Source organism: Octodon degus, unplaced genomic scaffold (genome assembly GCF_000260255.1).
Source record: "Octodon degus isolate 3935 unplaced genomic scaffold, OctDeg1.0 scaffold00010, whole genome shotgun sequence".
Taxonomy (NCBI): domain Eukaryota; kingdom Metazoa; phylum Chordata; class Mammalia; order Rodentia; family Octodontidae; genus Octodon; species Octodon degus.
Window position 1 is genome coordinate 5,263,818 of NW_004524586.1, and position 18,006 is coordinate 5,281,823.

The 18,006-nt window shown below is 49.2% G+C and overlaps 2 protein-coding genes across 3 annotated transcripts in view; one reads left to right on the top strand and one right to left on the bottom strand.

Annotated features, from left to right (window-relative positions):
• Pi4k2a (phosphatidylinositol 4-kinase type 2 alpha) overlaps nt 1-2,977 on the top strand; it is a 38,508-nt gene extending 35,531 nt beyond the window's left edge. Inside the window, exon 9 of the mRNA XM_004625519.3 lies at nt 548-2,977. Within this exon, the coding sequence (XP_004625576.1) occupies nt 548-709 (162 nt within the window). The 3' untranslated portion in view covers nt 710-2,977. The remainder of the gene's footprint in view (nt 1-547) is intronic.
• An 819-nt stretch (nt 2,978-3,796) lies between these two features.
• Avpi1 (arginine vasopressin induced 1) lies at nt 3,797-15,531 on the bottom strand. 2 transcript variants are annotated; one of them, XM_023709122.1, is made up of 3 exons: nt 15,393-15,531; nt 5,878-6,173; nt 3,797-4,832 (listed from the first exon to the last, which is right to left on the bottom strand). In XM_023709122.1, the coding sequence occupies exons 2-3, from the start codon at nt 6,162-6,164 to the stop codon at nt 4,673-4,675; spliced, it is 447 nt and encodes a 148-aa protein (XP_023564890.1). In that variant the 5' UTR covers nt 6,165-6,173; nt 15,393-15,531; the 3' UTR covers nt 3,797-4,672. The 2 variants fall into 2 exon arrangements, with proteins under 2 accessions (XP_023564890.1, XP_023564889.1); XM_023709121.1 differs by having other exon boundaries at nt 3,797-4,835.
• Between the last annotated feature and the right edge of the window lie 2,475 nt (nt 15,532-18,006).

Sequence of the window (18,006 nt, forward strand, 5' to 3'; positions counted from 1 at the left end):
TTTTTTTTTTTTCAGAACCGGAGACTGAACTCAGGTCCTTGCTCTTGCCAGGGAAGCACTTATTCCACTGAGCCATCTCCCGGCCCCCTTTTTTCTTTTTTCTTTTGTGACAGGCTCTTGCTAAATTGCCCAGACTGGTCTTGATCTTTTGGCCTTAGCCTTCCAGAGTGATAGAATTATGAATGTGTGTCAGCACACTGAGCTTCGTTGGTTTTCTTTCCGAGGTGGCCACTTGCCGTGTCGGCCAGGCTGGTGTGGTCTGGAGACCCTGGGCTCAAGCAGCCCTCGCTCCTCACCTCCTGTGTGGCTAGGACTGCAGGCCTGTGCCTCTGTGCCCAGCTTCATTGGTATTTTTAAAATGACTAGAGAGGTTTCCACCTTCTGTTTTCTTTGTATTTCTACTGTTGCAGTAAGCACCGACCTACCTGTGTGATTTTCCAGGTGTGTTTATTTTTGGTTGATTTGTGGGAAGCCCCTGCTGCTGCCTCCTGCAGAGCCCGGCCCAGAGTACCCATGCCTTTCTCTCACCCCTCTCTTCCCACTGCAGATCCTAAACCTGACACAAGCACTGAAAGACAACAAGAGTCCCCTGCACCTCGTCCAGATGCCGCCTGTGATCGTGGAGACGGCCCGCTCCCACCAGCGGTCTGCTAGCGAGTCCTACACCCAGAGCTTTCAGAGTCGGAAGCCCTTCTTTTCATGGTGGTAGCCCTGCAGGCAGGTGAAGGCAAGCCTGTGTGAGGTGCACACAGGCATCCAGGTGCAGGGAAGCCCGAGAAGCCGGTGGGGAGGAGCGCCTCCCTGAGCCCTCCCTCTGCTCGCCACGCCCTTCGGGGCTTTCCACCCACCCACAGGGAGAAGCACAGCCAGGCATGGGAGTGCTTCTGAGCCCTGCCAAGTGCTGGGGACATACAGTTAAAGATAAGGAGTCCAGGTGGTTAGGAGGAGCAGCTCCCTTCCAGCATCTCGTGATGGCAGGCTGGGAAAGTCTCTCCCTCCCTGATGCCCTACTCCATCGCAATTCCCTGTTATATTCTGCATCAGAAAAAGAGCCACATTTTAAATGCTTGTAGCAGAATCCAGAGCCTCTCATATCGTAAGCATTCAACCCAGACCTACATTTGCGTAGACCCAGGCCTTTGGGTGCGCGGTGGTTGCACACTTCTGGGAACGGACGGGGCAGAAGCCCACGGGGTGGCTACAGTGCCGGGACAGATGGGAACCACACTTCCTTTGGGTTTTTGCCAAATCTTCCCCTGTGCTTCCTGTCAGTGTGGTGGTGGGCTTCCCTTGGCGGGCAGCTTTTGCCCTGCAACCTCCAGAACCTCCATCTGCAGAACCTCCTCTCTGCCTTGTTACAGTTTTCCTGTCACTCAAGCATAGGTGTGAGGAACTGATCATACTGATTCTGGTTTTGCTTTTCTCCCCCCTGGTATTGGGGCTCAAATCTCCCAAAACCAGGGGCATCCTAAACTGAGCTATCGCCTCAGCCCTTTTTATCTTTTGACATAGGGTCTCACTAAGTTGCAAGTTGAACTTGTGATGCTCCTGCCTCAGCCTCCCTTAGTGCTGGGATTATAGGCATGCGCCGCTGTGCCCCAGTGTTCTCTTTGAATAGGTGGCTAACACCCAGCATGTGCAGGCGATCCACATGGCCTAGTGCTTGCTGGGACTGTAAGTAATCTGTAGGGCTTTTACCCTAGGCCTGCTTCTTGAGTCTTTAGTTACAGTTCTCTAATTTCTATTCTAAGTATTTTTCCCCCATCTTTTTTTTGACTTAGGAGTTCAGTTTAGGTTCTAGAGTAGGTTTCTTTGAGGAGTCTGGGGGGGGGTCTCAGCTCTTAAGAGGACAGGCTGTCTGGCCCTTGGACTCCTGTATGTGCCACCACTGCTGCTTGGAAGCGGCAGCACTTGTCTTCTGCCTCCTAGTCCTCTGCTCCCTGGCTTCTTGTCCGGGCTGGATTTTCCATGGCTCTCGGGCAAGGCAGGGCCCAAAGGAGAGAGGCCTTCATCCTGTCCCGGTGCCTGCCTACTCGGTGTACATCTTGCTTCCACGTGTCTTTTCCCTCACCTGCTCCCCTTGCTGGATGTTTGAGTCCTTTCTACACCAAAGCAAAGAATGGCCTCAGGAGGGAGTAAAAAGGATGCCACCTGCTGCTGAGGGGCAGCTGTGTTCTTATGCTGTGGACACTTCGCAGTTCTGGGACCCTGCGATTGGTCAATCAGCCTTGAAAAAAAACTATTTTGAAGATTTGAAAAAACAACCAAAGAAAGGGAGTAAGGGCTGTGGCTGTGTCCCCTGCTTACACGGCTTCCTCTATCCAGGAGACAGAGCAGAGACTTGCAGCTCTCCAGCACCTGGGCCAGGCCACTTCCCATCCATTCCAGCTCCCAGGAGCCGGCTTGTCCTGGGCTTGCACCCAGCTGTCAGCACACCCAGTCTCTGAGCACTGGAGGCGCATGTCTGGACAGAGTCACTGTTCCCCCATGTGCCCCGCCCTGACAATCGCATCGTGCCCACCTCAGTTCTGGCCTGGGGAGCCATGTGTGAGAGCATCTTGCCTTCTGAGTGCAGGAGGTACTTGGTGTTTTACCAGCCACGTCGGTACTGTCCTGTTCCAGATCAGCCCCGTGGCCAGGAGGACGTTGGGTCCACTGTGAGAGGGAGCCCGTCCCGGGCCTGGTGAGCGAGGGTAGGGGATCCTTTCCCGTCTCCTCTCTCCCTTGAAGCCTGTACTCAGGTTGCCTTGAATGTGGATTTTGGAGGACCCAAGGACACCATGTGCCAGGGCAGGCTTCTGGTAGCACTCCCAGAACGGCCAGCCATTGGCCTGTCCCCTCTCATTAGGGAGTGGAGGCTGGGCTGGGCTGTGAGTGCTGCTGCCCCATATCGTTCTTCTAATGCACTGTAGAAACTGTATGTAATGTATTTAAGTCAATGCAAATGTATGAATAATAAATCCAATTCTCACCTTTTTGTCCAGTTTTTTTTGTGGGAAGGAACACAAGGCAGAATGCATTTTTTTTTTTTTTCTTGCAGAACTGGGGATTGAACTCAGGCTCCTGCACTTGCCAGCCAAGCGCTTATTCCACTGAGCCATCTCCCCAGCCCCCAGAATGCAGTTTTAAGGACAAAGAAATCTATTTCCATGGAGTTGCAGAGATGTGGCTCCCGAGGCCACTCACCCTCATAGAGGAAGACTCGAGTCCTTTCCCAAGCCCAGTCCTCTGAAAACATGAGCCTGTACTGAAGTGACATGACTGTGACTCATGCATCTTAGTGTGAATATTTATGGAAGAAATACTGATCTCTTTTATGAGATTTCCCCTACTTAGGGACTCTAGCATTTGCTCTGACAAACAATTTTTTTTTTTAATGTATTTAGTGCAGGGTCTATAGAGTCTCACTACACACATCTGATTTGTAGTGATCCTCCTGTTTTTAGCCTCCCAAGAGCTGGGATTATAGGTGCATGCCACCACACGTAGTCCCAGTCACTGGCTCAGTGTGCCCTGGGGGCGGGGCCCACAGAAACAATTCTGTTACCTAAAATCATCTAGCTCCAAGGCTTTAGGATAGCATGTGTACTTATACTTGGGCACAAGTGGTTTTTCTTCTTGCCACCAGAGGGCAGCTATGCCCTGTGCATCACTGGCTAACGGAATCTTGGTTTATTTTGTTTTTCTTTTTCTTTTCTTTTTTTTTTTTTTGGCAGAACCGGGGATTGAACTCAGGCCTTTGCACTTGCCAGGGAAGCGCTTATTCCACTGAGCCATCTCCCAGGCCCCTCTTGGTTTATTTTGAATGGTGTTGGGATAATGTGGCAGGTCGGAAGGGTGGGAAGGAGGGGAATGTTGGCAAGCCTCTGAGGGATAGCCAGGAAAGTAGGAAAAAGCCTTCACCTCAAGGCTGCGAGGCCATGGAGAACCTAGGCTAGCAGAGGTGTTTAGAATGATTGGCCCATCTTTTGCCCTCCCTTGGGATGATCGACCCCTAGGGATGAAGAAGCCTCCCAGAAGTGCTGGTGCTCACTCCTTAAGACTACAGATTCAAGCAAGGGCCCTTTGCTGGTTGTGTGGGGCTGGCCACAGCAGCTGCCCCTTCTTTGTTCCTGACCCAGCAGCTTCTGCAGAAGGAGGCTGCCGCACAGCGACTCCAGGACATGGGGTGAGGAACCAGCAGAGTCCAGCCCCGATTTCTCCTTCATGGGGAGCTACTCCCTTCTGCCTCTGGTCTCTACTTGGACTTTCCCCTTTTAGGACAGACTCACAGGGTTCTTGGTGCAAATGTTTTTATTGTCACTTAAACGGGTTTTCTTACGCTGGCCTGATGGCATGGGCATGGGAACAAGCTGCTGGATCATGAGTGCAGTAGTAGCCAGTGGACTGGTTAGTGACAGAAGTGCTCAGATGCTACGCCTGAGTGCCTGTCGCTCCCAGAGAACTATGCAGCCCATGTAGTGTTAGGAAGGTCTGAAACACAAGCAGTGGGTCTCATGCAGTGCATAACCCAGTAGACAGAGCAGCCCTGTTCCCAGTTGAGCAGGCCTGTGCCTTTCGTTTACCTGCGTAGGGCTGCCTGCCTTCAGTTTCCTTCACCTCCCCAGGCCCTTTGGCCACAGTCCCATGACTCCTTAGGGAAGATCCTGCCGCTCCTGGCCTCTTGCCTGGATCAGTGTCTGATCTGGTGAAGGTAGGCTGTGGGGCTTGGCTTTCTCCAGCTCCGCCGGGCCCTGGCACTTGTCCTCCTGGAGTTCTGCTGTTGCTCGCTGGAAGTTGTCTCTGTGACACTGCTCTGTGGATTGGCAGGTGGAGAACAAGGCTCTGGGATTCTGCTGGGAACGAGTGCATGACAAGCCAACGTCAACAGGGAGAACAGGATGGGCTCTTGCCGTGGTAGACTATAAAACACACTGTAAGGGCAACGTAAAACCAGGGCTTGTCTCTGTGGGACTAAGCAAAGCTTTGGAAGGAGAGCTGGACTAAATCTGGGGATATGACACTCAGCACGTCTTCACCTTCTTCATCTTGTACTCATGGCAGATACCATTAGTCATGTATGACACTGTGTTTCAGGCAGAGACTGCTGGTCAACTGGAGTTAATACAAGAAGTGCCGCTCATTTGCCATCCCAGACCTGATGGCCTGTTCAGGTTGGTGTTCTGCTATGGACCCCAGAGAAGGCAGTGGAGGAACAGAGGCCAGAGAGTAACCATGGAGATGGGTTTAATATAGTTCAGCTGGGTTCCTGGGCCTAGTCGGGCAGTGACCTCAGCACAATTGGATGACGAGGACGACTGGGCAGAGATATTCTCTAAAAGTAAAGTTGCTACAGCTCGCAACCCACGATGCCTCTGCAGTACATTCCTGTGTCATATTTTCCTACTCCCACAGCCCAGAGTCTAACTAGGCCTGTTTTTGAATGTTACCTATGCTACAGGTAAACAATTATTACTTTTTTCTCCCATATAGTATGCTTACCTGGTCAAGAGTCACTACAGGGCTGGTGAGATGACTCGGTGGTCTAAAGCACCTACTTAGAACAAGCTTAGCCAAAGCAAAGGGACCACGGTTCAAACCCCCAGCACCACATGCCAGCCAGCCCCGCCCCCTGGTGGGCTGATGCCCCCCCCCCCACAAAAGAGTCACTACAAATGAAAGTGCACTAGGACTGCACACCTCCTCCTGTTGCAGCCCACAGGATCATACAATCCCATAGTAATAGCAGCCTTAGGTGCCGAACAAGAGGTGGCACTGCATAATCTTTGTACCACCTCTCCAAGAAGAGCAATATCCAGCTCCGGGTCACACAACCAGGAAGTGACAGAACAGGCACACCAGTGTCCCTTCCCTCAGCCCCCTGCCCCAGGCACCTACCTGAGCCGGCTGCAGTGATGCAAGGATGTGGCCAGGGGCCTCTGCCTGGGGGGCCTTTTCCTGCGCAGCCTCCTCAGGGCCTCTGCCACCCGGTGGTCCCCCGCACACTCCCAAATGATCTGGGCCCGCTCCTCGGCCAGCTGGTCCCCACTGCGCTGAAACAGGCCCTGGATCTGCAATAGCTCAGCATCCTGGAAGATGTTGGCTGAGGCCTGCTTGCGGCCCCGGGCCTCCGTGGGAGCCTGCCAAAGGGGAGGCTCACTCACCACAGAGGCTGGGGTGCCCATTGTCGTGTTCTGGGGATAGAAACCACGGAGACATGAGCAACGAACAGGCCCTCCCAAAGCTGGGTTTTCTGACAAACACAGGGCTTCTGGTGTTTCTATTTCTCAGAGTTCAAACTGGAGTAAATGTCTTATTTTAAAATAACTCTAGGGGCCAGGGAGATGGCTCAGTAGAAAAAGCGCTTGCCTGGCAAGCACAAGGACCTGAGTTCAATCCCTGGTTTTGCCAAAAAACAAACAAAAAAACCTCTAATTTCCCAGAGCACCTTGGAGAAAGCAAAGTATTACAACAAAACTTCATTAAGTGCTTACAGTTTGCTTCTAAAGTGCCCCTAAAAGTTTTGTTTGGATTCATCCTTTGGTGAGTTCAGTTGCTGACTGTGCTGCTGGGAGGTAGGGCCTGGTCGGAGGAAGGGGGCCAAGAGGGGAGGGGTTACAGATCCTCCCAGCTCCTTTCCCTGCTTTCAGGTTGCCTTGGCATGAATGCCCTCTCTCCAGTATGCCCTCTGTCGTACCAATTCCCAAGGAGGACCACCTGGGGACTCTCCTTGAAGGAGTAGTTGTCTCCATTTTGGTTGAACCTGACCCTATTTCCACGTACAGAGCTGGCTAGGACTTTTCCTTGTCTCTTTAATTGGCTTTAAGCAACGCGTATCGGTCCAGCCCAGGTGGCGATGGTGGTCTTGGGAGGCAGTGTTCACCCAGATGGCGGCATGAGCCGTGATGAGGTGGGATGGAGAGCCACGCTGCCAGCTGGGGTCAGCCTCGCCATAGAGGCTGTGCTTCCGGGGCTAGAAAGGTGGCTATCTCAATTGTAGTATGCAGATTACTCTTTCCGCACATCCTTCTCTTTGCACGCCACAAAGGTGATTTCTAGCCTCCTACCTAGCCCAGCTCATGGTACTTCTCACCACTCTCACAGTCGCTCCTCCTCACGCTACTCCCGTCTTCATGAATGAATAAAATCTGGGTTCCATCTTGGGTCAAGGCATTTGTTCTAGATAACCACCATTGAGGCCGGACTCAGGACCACCTTGATTCCCCATCCTTTTGGATATATTATTGTGTCTTTATCTACCATGGGTTGTACTGGAAGTGGCAGACTGGAATTAACTTATTAGCAGGCCTGGGGAGATAGCTCAGTAGAATAAGTGCTTGCCTGGCAAGCACAGGGTCCTGAGTTCAATCCCTGGTGCCGCAAAAAAAAAGGAATTACTAGCATTCCAATGACTTTTCCATGGGATTACAAATCTAAACTTCCTGGGCCTCAACAGAACTGGAAAGAGCTTTCCATAATTTCTCTGCCTTGGGCTGGGGAGATGGCTCAGTGGAATAAATGCTTCCTTGGCAAGCCCAAGGACCTGAGTTCAATCCCCGGTTCCGCAAAAAAAAAGAAATTCTCTGCCTTGAAGCCACCCAACCATGGACTGAACGCACTGAAAACCTCTCCTTGTTTGAGTGCTGTGTATTTTGTCACAGCATCAGGAAAGCTGATTATCTCATTTGCTGTTTTCTTTTTGTAGAACCAGGGATTGAACTCAGTCCCTTGTGCTTGCCAGGGAAGCACTTATTCCACTGAGCCATCTCCCTGGCCTCATTTGCTGTTAATCATTACCATTTTTTCCCCATTTTGTAGATGAAGTCCAACTCAAGAGGGCTAGATCACTTGTCATGGTTAGAAAACTGAGTGTCAGCACAGAGCCAGGAGTACTTACAAAGTGCTCTACAGTTCACACAGATCCTGTACCAGGAAGCCCAGTAACAGCGCAGCTTTGTTGAGTACTTGCTATGCATCAGGCAAGAGCTTTATTTGGATAATATCAATGAAGTGTCATAAGCACAACAGCCCTTTGAAGTAGGTATTTCTACCCTCCAAGCTGCCACCCGCGGTTGTGCCAGAACCAGACACTTCTGATGTGAAGACCTGGGCTTTTCACGCAGAGGTAAGAGTGAGGGTATGGAGTTGGCTGCTTGGGTTGGAAACACTTCTGCCACTTGCTAGCTGAGTGCTAGTACTCACCTCATCAGGATGATATGAAGAGAGTGTTTAGAAGTGTTAGACCTTAAATCTAGATGTTCCCTCAAAGCCTGATGTATTCATAGGTGGGGATTTTTGGAGTTGGCTGAATCTAGTATGTGTGATGCTGAACTTAAAGGTGTATGATAATTGGTTCAGCACAGTTCTGGGTAGATAAAAGAAGCACACCCCAAGCGGGGATAGCACCAATCAGTAGACTTAATTTTGATGGTATATAATGAGAAAGAAAGCAGTTTCATGTGGAGGACCACCTGAGCAGCTCTCCTTGAAAGAAGAGCGACTGTCTCCATTTTGACTGAGCCTGACCCTGTTTCCTCGTATTGATATGTGCAGGCTGGCTAGGGCTTCTGTTTATCCTTCAATTGGCCTTAAGCAATGTGTACTGGTCTAGCTGAGGTGCTGGTGATAGTCTCTGAAGGTGGCATATGTGTTTCCCCGGTAACCTACACCTGCTGCTCTTTAATGTGAGCTGGATCGAGACAGGACGGAAGAGCCAATGCTCCGCGCCACCAGCTGGGATCCAGCCTTGAGACAGAAGCTATGACTTCCTGGGGCTTAAAAGACTACATCAAAGCTGAAGCACCAGACCCCCCAAAACATTAGATACTATCTCTATAGCATAAAGCAGATTACTCTCTCTGCATATCCTCTCTGTACATGACAGAGGTAAATGTAGGCCACCCACCTAGCTCAGCTCAGAGTCACCTACTTCCCACAATTCTCGGTCATTCCTCCTCAAGCCACTCCTCCACTTAATAAAACTGGGTGAGGCCCTGGGTCAGCTCTCTTTGTTCCAAAAAGCCATCTTCATGGCTGGACTTAGGGCCCCTTAGCTCCCCAATTATTATAAATATGTTTTAGTGTCTTTATTTTCACTGTGGGTTGCACTGGGAGTGGTAGATTGGGATTAACTTGGTGGGATTCCAATAATCTTTGGGATTACAAATATTAAATTCTTGGACCAAGACGAGAACCAGGAAGGGACTCCTACAGTTTCACTGTTGCAGCTTGCTGCTTTGCTGCCTTTTGCCTACCACACCATGAATTATTTCTCCTCCATGATGCCCCTCTGCCTTGCTGCCTTGACTTGAGCCAGCTGTCTATGGACTGATGCCTCTGCAAACCAAACTAAATAAACCTTTTCTCCTTTAACTTGTGGATGTCGGGTATTTTATCTCAGCAACAAGAAATAAGACTGACAGTGTTCACTGTTTAACCATAAACTGTTCCAGTAATATCTCATCCAAAATGTTTGGGATTCTGAATTTTTCAGATTTGGGGATTTTACATACATTTGAGATATGTTGGGGAGGGAACCCAAGTCTAAACACAACATTGATTGATGTTTTATATATACATTACACATATAGTCTGATGGTAACTATGCAATATTTTTATTTCAGTCTCTTATTTAAAGTTTCATGGTGTAAAAATTTTCACTTGGTTTATATTAGCACTTAAAAAGTTTACGTTTTAGGGCTGGTGAGATGGCTCAGTGGTCTAGAGCACCTACTTAGAACAAGCTTAGCAAAGCATCAGGGACCGCGGTTCAATCCCCCAGCACCACATACCAGCCAACCCCGCCCCCTGGTGGGCTGAGCTGGCCACACACACACACACACACACACACACACACACACAAATTAAAAAAAATTTTAAAAAAAGTTTATGTTTTGGAGCATTTTAGGTTTTCAGATTAGGGATGTTCAAGCTGTGTTCCTCTTCTCATAAAACTGATAAGGATCCTCCTATTGCCTATCTTCAAGACTTTAGGGATAAATCAAAGCCACCTAATTTAGCAAACAATATGAATGAGACCCATCAGATCTAATTACACCCAATGGACAAGGGAGGGGACCAGATCCCACTGAGGGGCAGAAGAGGAGGCTACTAAGGTCAGAATATACTATCAAGGACAGGCTGATGTAAGAAAGTTGAACAGATGATAAGCTTTGTGTCAGTGTCTCTTGCCATTCTTTTTTAATCTTTTAATTAATTAATTTGCACAGGGTCTCACTGCACAGCTCACTCCTAGTGACCCTCCTGTCTCAGCCTCCCCAGCACTGGAATCACAGGTGTGCACCACCATATGCAGTTTGGTGGCCAGCACGGTATGTGGTACTAGGGATCAAACCGGGCTCTTTGCCCTTGCCAGGCAGGCACTTAGACTCCTGAGCTGTTTCCCCAGCCCTCTCTTGTTATTCTGACACATGGAAATCAGATACTTTACTTCTGGATATTTCAATTTAATTACTAAAGGCATAAAAGGCTCCCCACTTTATCCTTGTTTCCAGAAGCTACAGGTTTGGAAAAGAGCCTGCAGACTGGGAAGATCAAGGACTTTGGCATTATACAAAGCGGGTTGAGTCCCAGCTCTGTTACCTTCCTAGCCTTGTGACTTTAGGCAAGCTACCCAGTCTCTGACCCTATTTCCTTAGAGTGTAAGACGGGGGATATTGTACTAATATCCACCCCTCAAGATTCTGGTGGGAATTTATTTTTTGTTTGTTTGTTTTTTGCAGAACCAGGGATTGAACTCAGGCCATTTCACTTGTCAGGGAAGTGTTTATTCTACTGAGCCATCTCCCTGTCCCTTCTGATGGGAATTTAAAGAGACTAGGGTGGTGTCAGGCACCCAGGAAGAGCTAAAGGAGTGCACATGCCCCTCTTTTTTGGCCTCTACCCAGGTACAAAGGTCAGGGATGTGATGTAGACTCTCCATTTCTTGCAGGCAGCGGGACTGGAGCCAGCTGAAGACAGCCTGTGCTCCTGCATCCCTTGCTTCCCAGCCGAGGCCTAAGGAGAGGAAGAGGCAGGTCCTGGTCTCCCCCAGGGCCTCAGTCAGCTTCCTTCTGGCCAGAGATGGATACCAAAGGGGGCAGAGGAAAGCCAAAATACATTCAAATGAGCTTGTCTTATACACTCACTGTAAAAGAGGCCATGAGCACAGAATCATATGAATAAAAGTATTTCCAGTTTCCTTTCTGCCTGCAGAAGCAACCTTTACCCTCGCCTGTGTTTTGTTTTCTGGAGGGTGAGTCACCTCTCCACCCCATTCAGACTCCCCAACTATTATTCCCTCCCTTGTTGCAGTATCTCACGCCAAAGCTCACCCTCATTATTCCAGTAATTTTCTTTTTCTTTTTCTTTTTTTTTAAATATTTATTTATTTATTTAGTGTGTGGCCAGCTCAGCCCACCAGGGGGCGGGCGGGCTGGCATGTGGTGCTGGGGGATTGAACCGAGGTCCCTGTGCTTTGCTTGGCTTAGCTTGTTCTAAGTAGGTGCTTTAGACCACTGAGTCATCTCACCAGCCCCTCCAATAATTTTCACAGTCATCCTGTCCCAGCTTGTAGCATCACGAACCCCATTCTCTCATCAGGTGTGGTGGAGCATGCCTGCAATCTAAGCATTCTAGCACGAGGATTGACAAGTTCGAGCTCAATCTGGGGTACTTAGTGAGAACTTATCTCAAAATACAAAATTAAAAAAAGGACTAGGGAGATTGCTCAGTGCAAAGGCCCTGGGATCCATTGAATGGAGGTGCAGAAGGAAGCTGAGATGCAGGTCCAAGGACCAGCGACCGGGTGAAGGCTGTTCCGTGACTGCCTAATATCTAACCCTCCGCATTGTCTTCAGAGCCAGGAAGCTGGAGCACATTTCTTCATATTTCCATGAAGAGTGCTTCACTATTCCTACCTAATACTCGATCAGTAAAAGGAAAGGACAATGAGTTACTACACGGGCGGAGTAAGGGAATTTGTTAACTAGCATCAAGGCTGTTGACTGGGTGACTGTTCCCCCAGCCTTCAACCAACTGCACTATTTAGAGGAAAATCCCCAGCTTTCCCAAAAGAAACTTAGAACTGAGCCATAGTCCAGCACAAAGCAATGACTTGTGAGTCAGAAGTTTGGGTTCCTGCCCTGGTTCTGCCACTCCCTGGATGAGAGGCCTCAGGCAAGTCACAGCACCTCAGTGGGCCAGTTTCGCTCCTTTTGTTGCAAGGACAGATTAATGCTGACAGTCTCTGAGGGCTTGCCTGGTGTTGAGAGTCAGAGATGAAAAGAAAGGGAAACAGTGATGCCAACACAAGGCTAGGTCTGCACAGACAGAGAACAATGCCACTTGTCTGCCTGGGCCGAGGAACAGCGAGTGGGTTCGGGTCTGGCTGGGTAGGTGCTAGGAAACTCGCAACCTGTAGACCTTGCTGTCCTTCCTCCTCCATCTCCCATGGAGTCCAGGTCAGAGAACTCTTCTCTAAAGCATTCTATTGATCGAGCTTAGAGAAGACTTCTAGGCTGGCCTAGTGGCTGGAGAAGGGATGATGTTAGACTCAGGTAAATCCCCCAACCCTGGGACAGAATGACAACAAAGATAAAGCAGCAGCTGTCTTGAGGGAACAAATGGTTTGTCTTAAGGCTGACTTTCCAGATAGTTCCAGCAACTTCTGCCAGGGCCTTGACTGGACAGTTTATAGCCAACTGCATTACAAAGTAACACAAAAAACTACCTGGGCTAGCATGGCCTCCCATATACTCAGGAGGCTGAGCAGGATCACAAGTTCAAGGGCAGCCTGGGCAATCTGGTGAGGCGGTATCTCAAAATAAAATGAGCTGGGGAAATAGCTCAATGGTTGAGTACTTGCCTGGCATGCTATGAGGAACTGGGTTCAATTTCCAGTACTGCCAGATGTGGTGGTGTATGCCTGTAATCCCAGCACTTGGGAGGCTGAAGCAGGAGGATTATTGGGACAAGCCTGGGCTACAAAGTGAGCTCAAGGCCAGCCTGAGCTGCATAGTGAGACCTTGTCTAAAAAAAAAAAAAAAATCCCAGTACTGAGGGAGGGAAAAATCTGAAAGAATCAGACCCTTTGTCTAGAAACATTTGCTAGGGCTTGATACATCTAGATTTCAATGCTCCTCATCCTCGTCTCTACCCTACCCAAGGATTCAATTCAGTAAGTAGAGAGTGAGGGAGGGAGGCTGGGAATAAAAAGAGGTGGATTCCAGGTAAAATTAGATGGTAAACTTTAGGAGAACTGAAATAATGAAGCAAACATTTTTATCATCAGAAGAAACATTTCCTGTCTCACTGAGTGTGTTCAATAGTTCCTTCCCCTTCAATTTCCTGGTCAAGACCTTAATCCAGGAAGGTCAGTGTATACTTGAACAATGAAAAATGTAAAAGGGATCCACTACAAGTGGACCTTCCATTTCAGACCTGACATGTATGAAAGCAAGTATGGCTCTGTAAGCAAAGGAGCAAAGACTCGTTGCAAAATACGTCAGTATGACACCAAGTAAAAATGCACCTTCAAAGTAAATACCAAATGTTGAAAATGACAAAGTTCACTTCCTTTAAATCAGACAGCAAGTGAAGAACTGCAGATCGCTCACAAAGAAATGTTAAAAAGTGACTCAACCAACAATGAATTTGCAATATGGTGCACAATTGACCATGCTTTGTAATATATGAGGTGAGTTCTGGCACCTTTCTAGGTAACACATCATTGGAGTCTCAGAAATGAAAGGAACCCTGAGAGTCCAAGTATTCTTGGGTCAACCGGGCAGCTCCTGGCTCCTACTCAGTGTGTCCTCTTTGAATAATCCCAGTGATGGCAATGATCTCTGTAATCAGAGGCCAAAGACCTCTTAGAAAAATAACTGGAGGGCTGGTGAGATGGCTCAGTGGTCTAAAGCACCTACTTAGAACAAGCTTAGCAAAGCAGAGGGACTGCGGTTCAATCCCCCAGCACCACATGCCCGCCCCCTGGTGGGCTGAGCTGGCCACATAAATAAATAAATAAATAAATAAATAAATAATTTGAAAAAAAAAGAAAAATAACTGGAGGCTCTGGCTTGAGGCCCAAATCAACAGTTGTGGCCTGGCCTGCTACTCTGCACAGACATGCCACTGGATAGCAGCCAGAGTCGGTTGCTTCTCCAAGGAGAGCCCAGTCCAAGCAGCTAGGTGGGCTCCAGATGCCACTGAGTCTCAAAATCTGTGCTCCATGAAGTGGAAAACAAGCAACCTGGGTCTTTTCCTCAGACCAGTTCTCAGACATGATCTGGAAATAGAAATTACTAGATCTAGGAATAACTTTTTTCAATAGCTCAAGAACCTTGAATTCTGGCAGTGCCTTTCCTAACTGGGTGATTTTAAACCAGTTTTGCTTTCTCCTGCCTCCATTTGCTCACCATCAAAATTGGGAGGAAAAAACCTACTTTCTGGAATAAGGAAGATGAAGTGTGTGAGAGCATTCATCCTAGCACCTGGCATATAACAGACATTCTATGTGTTGTGTGTTGGTTCAGTGAATGCACGATATAGAAAGAAGGCTGTTAGCTAAGAGGACTACAGAATTACGATCATTTTCATCATCACTGCCAACAGCAAACTCCAAGAGGAGCCTTCAGCCTTGGGAAAGGGCAAAGCTTTATGAGTAAGCTCTGAGGTGGTTTGCCATGTCAAGAGCAGAAAATGCAAGAGCAGTTTCAGAGGGACAGTTTAGTCCTCACAGGAGGTCGCAGGATCGGAAAATCTCTATGAGAGGCCACTATTGTTAAGCCCACTTCACGGACCACAAAGCTGAGCCTATAAAGGTCACGTAACTTGCCCAAAGTCACGCCGAGTAGACGATGAAGGCTGGGATGTGAACACAGGTGATCTGACCCCAAGGCCCATGCTCTCAACCACTGCTATTTTTGTTCCTGCCAGATGGCTAAGGAGGTCTTCAGGGGAAAGACGGCCCCAGAAGGTTTTTCGCACCTCTCGGAACCCTCTATTGGCTTCTGCAGGGATCTAAAGTCAGATCTCCCAAGCCTGCCTCGATACATCCCCCCCGCATTCCACCGCTGGGGGTCGCGGGGAGTTAGGGCGGTTATGCACTAGGCTGAAGGGCAGCTCCGACAGTCCTCAAATCCGGATGGGTCAAACTAAAACGCGCCCACCCCAATCCTTCCAGGGCGTTGGAGAGGGCAGGCGCAGTTCGGGCTTCTGGCCACGAAGGACCAGGACTGGGAGCGAGTATCTCAGCCGAGCTAACACGCGACATGGCCAGCGCGGGTCAATCTCCCGGGCTCAGATGAGGCCGCTTCGCGGAACGGCGGCCTCTAAGTGGATTTGCGTGCGTACCCCAAGGACACACTGACTCTGGCCATCCACCCGCCCGCTTCCACCACCGACCTACGTACCTGGTTGCCCAAGGCGGGCCACGCGCAGCCCCAAGCCAGCCCGAACCACCTCGATCGCAGCCGCGGATCCCCGGAGAAAGTCCTCTGAGCCCCGGGACAACTAGCCAATCCTCTGCCCTAGCTTTGCTGCAAGCTCAGAGGCTAGCCTTCCAAAAATCAAACGCGGAGACTCCACCGGCCAATCAGCTGCGGCACAGCGGAGGAGGCGTGTCCGGCCCCGCCCCTCCGCCGGCCTCCAGAAGCCCGAGCGGAGATTCCCCAGGTCCAATCAGCGGCAGAGCAGAGGCAAGGGGCGGTGCCTCCCCGCCCTTCGCTCCGCCCCGGCCACCCTCGCTCCTAGCCCGGAGGCGCCCCAGTCCTTGACGTCAGTCCCCAGGGCCAGAGCGGTTTTGCTGGCGCGGGAGCCGGGCGGGGCCGCATTCCTGCCCCCGGGTGCGGCTGCGGCTAGCCGGGCAGGATACGTGTGACAGATGCCCCTTGTCCTGGGTCGATGCCAGCGTGTGCAGCACGACTTCTTGCAGCGCTTGTCCCTTTGTGGCTCTTTCTACTGTGCAGCTCCTAGAACGTGTCTCTCACCTAGACCACCTGTGTTCCGGCTTCAGGGAGAGGAGGGGGCAGTTTGGCTTCAAAGCCAAATAGATTCTAATTATGGATCGTCTGTGCGAATTTGGGCTGATCACCTAAACGAGACTACTTAAATTTGCGTACTTCTTCATTTTGAAACTGCTCATCAGAGACCTACCTTGTCAGGGTTTCTTACCAGGTAGAAATGGGGCTAGAGCCATTGTTTGCCTTTGGGGATTTTACAGCCTAGTGAGGGAGGCAAACACCAAATCACCGAAAACAATATGTAGTTACAATTGCGAGCAATGGTATGCTGCCAAAGAGCCTAAACTCCCCCTGAGAGTCCTGGAAAGCTGAGGAAGTACCATCTAGGCGGAGGAGATATGAAGGAACAGTTGAAGTTGTTAGAATGAAGAGGAAAGGGTCAGGGAAGAGTGCCTGAGGAGGAGGGCGTCTGCTAGGGTCAGCACACAGCTTTGCTCGGAAGGAGCTCCGCGGTAGAGCTACCTCAGCAAGGCAGCGCAGAGTGGGACCCAGAGGGCAGAGGCAGGCAAGGACCAGGTTTTCATTTGATCCTCAGAGGGGTTTAAGTAAGAAAAAGCGTGATATGTATTTACTGAACACCATTCTACAACACTTACTATGTGCTGGTGATGCACTGGTATCACTAGCTTGTTTTATCCTGGTGACAAATTTGTGTTTTTAAATCGCTCCAACTGCAGCTTATAAAATACTGGAGTGGATTAGGGTAACCATTAGGCTCTTGTTAAATGCTTATTTTCTTCCTTGGAAGATGAGTGGTTGTTTGTGTACTTGTCTCGAAATGGTCTGGAAAAGAGCCTAGGTGGGGAGGTCTCTTTTTTCCCTTTAAAACTGACTTTGTCAGCTTGATTTTTGTTCCATAAAAGTTCCACAAGGAACCACCACGCTGCAGTTTGTGAGTTCCTTTTTCCAAGGTGAGGCGGCTCTTCAGAAACTGTTCTTCCCCTCCCCAGATTTAGTTCCCCTTTCTGTCTCTCTGACAACAGCAGAATAGCCAAGTATGCTCTAGTGAAAAGGGGTTTGAGGATGGTGTCTGCTTTTTCCTGAAGCTCTGGGAAAATGGTGAAAACAAACAAATCAGCAGTGCTTGTTCCTAATAAAAAGTATTGTATAATCTTTCAGCCAACTCCTTGGTAAGAAGACTATGTAGGGGTTCCTGGGAGAGAGCTCAGTGGTCTAAGTGTCTGCCTGGCAAGCACAGGGACCCGGGTTTGATCCCCAGTACCACTCCCTGGGACAACTAGCCAATCCTCTGTCCTAGCTTTACTTCGAGCTCCAAGGCTAGCCTTCCAAAATCAAATGCGGAGACTCCACTGGCCAATCAGCCATGTTGGCCCCCACACAGTGCCAACCACCGAACCTGGCCTGGTGGCACATGCTTGTAATCCCTGTGCTTGTAACGCTGAAAACAGGAGGATCACTACGAGTCCGATCTGTGTAGTGAGATCCTGCAGACCCTGTACTAAATACATTAAAAAAGAAAGAGCTGGAGTATAGAGCAGCAGTGGACTGTATCCTTAGCATATAATGAGACCTTGGGTTTCATCCCTAGCTTTGTAGAATGAAAGAATGAATGAACTCAGACTAATCATACCCACCTCTGCATTAATTTTAATTTTTTAAATACTGCATTAAGGTATTATTTATCTTGATCATTAAGTGCTGCTAAGAGGATGAAGCGAGAGTGCTTCATGCCACAGGATGAGTGCTTCGTAGGCTGAGTGCCTCAGCTAATCATGGATTGAAAATATTTGAAACATGAAAATGATAGAAGACAAACCAAACAAAAAAGAAGATATTTGAAAAACAAATTGCACCTGTGCCAAACACATACGGACTTTTTCCGTGTCATTATTCCCTGAACTCTGCAATGCAATGACAACCTATGCAGCCTTTCCAATCTTTTATGTTATATAAGTAATCTAGAGATGCTTCCAAGTGGACGAGGATGTGTTCAGGGTCTATACAAATACTACATTGCTTCGCCTCAGGCTTGAGCATCCACAGA

Excerpts from the sequence above, each read along its gene's own strand:
- Avpi1 (XM_023709121.1), bottom strand. The coding sequence starts at position 6,164 with ATGGGCACCCCAGCCTCTGTGGTGAGTGAGCCTCCCCTTTGGCAGGCT. Across the intron at positions 4,836-5,877 it reads CATCACTGCAGCCGGCTCAG|CAGAATCCCAGAGCCTTGTT; the intron begins GTAGGTGCCTGG and ends ACTCGTTCCCAG.